The sequence below is a fragment of the Pollicipes pollicipes genome, unplaced genomic scaffold, assembly GCF_011947565.3.
Source record: "Pollicipes pollicipes isolate AB1234 unplaced genomic scaffold, Ppol_2.1 Scaffold_7262;HRSCAF=8765_pilon_pilon_pilon, whole genome shotgun sequence".
Lineage (NCBI taxonomy): Eukaryota > Metazoa > Arthropoda > Thecostraca > Pollicipedomorpha > Pollicipedidae > Pollicipes > Pollicipes pollicipes.
In genome coordinates this window covers 26,077,335-26,081,478 of record NW_023597055.1, presented here as the reverse complement: position 1 = coordinate 26,081,478, position 4,144 = coordinate 26,077,335, and the positions used below count along the sequence as shown (strand labels likewise).

General features: G+C 54.6%; 1 protein-coding gene across 2 annotated transcripts; it reads left to right on the top strand.

Annotated features, from left to right (window-relative positions):
* The first annotated feature begins 826 nt into the window (after nt 1-826).
* Nucleotides 827-3,302, top strand: LOC119114346 (uncharacterized). 2 transcript variants are annotated; one of them, XR_005096020.1, is made up of 2 exons: nt 827-1,292; nt 2,626-3,302. XR_005096020.1 is itself a non-coding variant. In XM_037238546.1 (2 exons), coding segments are annotated over exons 1-2 (561 nt in total). In that variant the 5' UTR covers nt 828-2,215; the 3' UTR covers nt 3,185-3,302. The 2 variants fall into 2 exon arrangements, 1 of the variants encoding a protein (XP_037094441.1); XM_037238546.1 differs by having other exon boundaries at nt 828-2,217.
* Nucleotides 3,303-4,144: the final 842 nt, after the last annotated feature.

The window sequence follows — 4,144 nt, the reverse complement described above, 5'->3', positions numbered from 1 at the left end:
CTATCAATGGTTTGTTTTTGATCACATATTCCTTGAATTCTGCCCAGTGGGATCCCAGAGATCTCGTATTCCATTGGAGCAAGAATTCACCGAACTGGGGATTCATTTAGGGCAGGGAGGGAGACCATCCAGCGGAGCGGCAGTGAGAGAGCGATCGAGGGGCGCGACGGCGGGAGCGCGTAACGGGTCGGGCTCGGCGTTCGACTGAGGGACTGGCCCGGGGGGTTGGCGTCGGGAGCGCGGCGGCTGAGGCATCGGATGGGGCTTCTTGGGACGCTGGCACGGGTGGAGTGGACCAACAGCAACGTTTTGGGGTGGGAGAGAGGCTCTCCGAGTTTGGTGGGGCGGGTTCCTGCTCAGGGAGGCTCGCAGCCACCGGCTTTGCTGTGACTGGGTCGGCCGGCGCGGACTCGATCGCACGCAGCACTGGACGCGGCTGACCTGCTGGGGAGGGGCGGCGTGCTGAGGAGGAGCGTTGTGCTGAGGCACAACACTGGTTCGATACATCAGGCTCCTCAACAGGACGCGGAGGAGGGAGGGGGCGCCGCCGCGGAGCTGGTGTTGAAGGGGGAGGATGAGGGTGCGCCTCCCGCGACGTGGGCCACTCCTGAGACTGGAGCACTCGGACCGGTGCATAGGCCGCTGCCGCTGCCTGCTGCTGGCGCTCGCGCAGCGCCTCGCGCTGCACACGCCAAGCGGGACAGGCGCGGCGGTCCCCAGCTGCGTGGCGCAGTTCACATGTGGCGCATCGCAGGTTTTTTGCGTCACACTCCGCCGTGTAATGAGGGTCAGCGCAGCGGCCCGCAGGTCGGGCGCGCAACTCGGCAGGTCCGGCCAGTGTGGCCGAACCGTTGGCACGTGCGGCACTGCTGGGGAGGAGGGACCCAGGCCTTTAGTGGGACCATGAGGTGCCCGCAGTGGATTGCACGCAGGAGCTTTAGCCCCCTGAAATTTTGTCTCTTCCGCGCCACGCATTTGGCACTTAGCAAACATGAACCTATGGCGATGCCGAGGCTGGCGATACACAGGGATGACAGGGGGCTGGCGTGACAGGCCTATTCAATCGCTATCGTATTAATTATGTTTTAAAGCTAGGATCACGATTTGTGGTGTCCTGTTTTATGTTTTTTTTTGTGGTGCCTGAGTTTTTAGGAACGCCACTTGGTGAACGCTTAATATGGCAGCATCAGGCACGGATGTAAACAGTGCCCTATCGTGCTGTAATTATTATGCAATAGCTTGGGTTGACAGGGTCTGGTATGCGGGAGCAGGAGTGTGCAGATAATAGAAAGGTTATTATTAACTACCGCATCAAGTCTTGCTTATGAAATTTTCTTCGGTTATGTCCATCAAAATGTCTTGTGCGTCTTGTGATAATAAATTGCATGGGTTGTGTTTGACAGTTCATGTTGTTTAGGGAAGTGTGAGGCCTATGCCATTGAAACTCAGATTTTGGCCGTTAGTAAAAGGCTTTCCATCCTATTGTCCTAGTTAAGAGATGCCTCTATTCATGTTGAGGGGGATGGAACCCAAGTTAGGAGACTTAACCCCCTTTATTGGAAGGAAAAGTACACCCCTGTGCTGGTCTATGTTATATTCAACAGCCATCTTATCCTCCAAAATCCTACTGTGGAGGTACTATTATGTGATACTCACACTCTGTAATGTCATGTGATATGCAACACTGGGATGATAGCCTTATGAGAAAACTTATTAAAGGAAAATGATTTCAATTACTTCTTGATTGTATGAATTTGCTGTGCCTTTCCTTATTTTTTCATCAGTCCTTTATTGAATTGTTGTTTAACAAGATGATAATTGTTTTACAAAAAACACATCTGCAAACAATGTACTGATGTGTTCCTATCTTGAATTGTCATGTATGCTGACTTCTTCATGTGTAGGAAGCATCAACCCAGTAGGGAAATGTTGAACATTTATTTAATGTACTGCACATGCTGGCACTTGGTAAAATTCCACACAATTTGGGGCTGCCACCCTCACCTATCCTTGCCTGTGGCAGAAGTTGTGCCAGGAGGTACAACTGGTATCAGGGAACCCATCCAAAATTGAGCAGATGTGGTCTTCCCAAACACAGTTCCATCTTGCCTTTCCACAGTTCTCTCGAAAAAGTATCCTAAGTTACCATTCTGTTCCCAAAATGTTCTGATAGGCCTTATGATGTGTACTGTGGCCTCAAGTACAGCTGCTACCAATGTGAGAACATACAGCCCTCATGTGTAATATCGCCTCAAGTAAAGTTGCTGTGAATGCAAGAATGCGCAGGAACAGCTAATACTTGTTGCTTGGTTGCTGGACATGTAACTTCTGGAGTAGCTGGCCATGTGGGCCCACATCCCATATACCACATATGAGTATTTGGCTCATCAGAGACTGTTATGGCCCTTTATGGTGCATTATAGTATTTCAGCCACACTGATCTCATGCGCTGGAACAACAGTGCTCTCCTGCAGCAGTGTGGTCGTGGCTCTTGGCAGTGAGCCAGTTACTGGGCACCCTCATCCCAAAGCCAGCCCTGCAAAGTGATCATCAGCTGTTTTCAGAATGACTGTTGCGCCCCACTTTATGCTGTACCACAGAGTAAGCCGGATATTTCTCCACCAGGGTGATCGACATCAATGCCAGCAGCCCGTCCATGACGCCACCGCACGCCGCTGAACGCCCGCTCAGTGCTGCCGCCTGGCGGCAGGAGGTAAAAGCCGTAGTCGCGGACATCGCACCGCAGGTGGCGTCTGCAGCGCCGTCGTCGCTGCCGGCGGACGCGGGCGGCGCGCTCCTCAACATCACCACGCTGGAGGGGCGGTGTGTGACCGTGCGTCTTTCGGCGGGCGGCTTCGCCGTCTGCGGCGAGGGGCACGACGCCGACGACGGCGGCGACGGTCGGCTCTTCGAGACGCCGTACGCGCTGTTGCACAGCGTTAGTCCCGGTTTCACGGCTGCCTTCGGCCTCCAGCTGGCCGAGCGGCTGGGCCGGCTCGGCGCCGCACCAGCGCCGTCCCAACAGGGCTCGGTGGATGACCAGGAGGTTGCCGTGGACGGGAGTCGCGCGGTGACGGCACGTGCGACCGACGGCGCCCGGGCGGCAGCCGAGCACGCGCCGGACGGACTCGACGGCGCTGACGGACTGGACAGCGCTGGTCAGAGCCGATGTGGCCGGTTGTGATCTGAAGAAGCGAGCGAGAACTCGAGTGTTTATGCGGCGTAGCGATATAGGCACGCACATGTCAATCTGGATCATGCTGCATCGTTGTCAGCCCCCGACTGAACGGCACCGGGTGGCAGGAGCCTCGACCATACGGTACGGGGTGGCAGGAGCCCCCGACCGAACGGCACCGGGTGGCAGGAACCCCCGACCAAACGACTACAGGTAGCAGGAGCCTCGGACCGGACGGCACTGGGAAGCAGGAGCTCCTCACGAGACCTTAACGCCGACATCTGGGACGATGTCATCAGGTGCCCTCCGGTTTAGTATTAGCTGGGTACGTGTCAACAGTTTGCTGTCCTCGAAGATGAGACGCTGGGCTGGCTTTTAGAATTTTCGGGCTCCCGCTGTTCAAGTCCTGGGCATTGCATTCAGGGGTCGTATGTGGACTGACTCAGACCTGCTTTATCGCGTGTATGGTGTTATTGATTTTGTGTACTCCTTTCAAGTTGTGAAGGAAATAATTCCCTCGATGGGAACAGTTGAAAAACTGTTGCTTGGGATATGTGCTGTTTTTTCGTGTCATAGCTGACACTTGAGTCACCTTTTGGATATTTGCTGTATACCTTCGAGCTATTTCCTCTGAACTTTTTGACTTTGTCTTCATGTACTTTCTAGCCACTTCTTGTGTGCCTTTTGACTGTTTCCTGTTAAACGTTTGGGCATGTATTTTGAAATACATTTTCTGGATCTATTGATCTACAATAACATCTACAGTCTCCGAATACTGGACTGGTTGTCATGACAGTACATCACGCGGCATCTGGCCGACTGGGCAGCGCCACGGCGTTCTGTGGATCGCAAGTCCCCGGCAGGGAGGGTGACCACCGACCGTCACGACCCACGACCGCACAGGACGCCTCCGAGTCGCAGCACCGTCGGCACGGACACACTGTAGGCGCGACGCTGGCCGACTGAGGA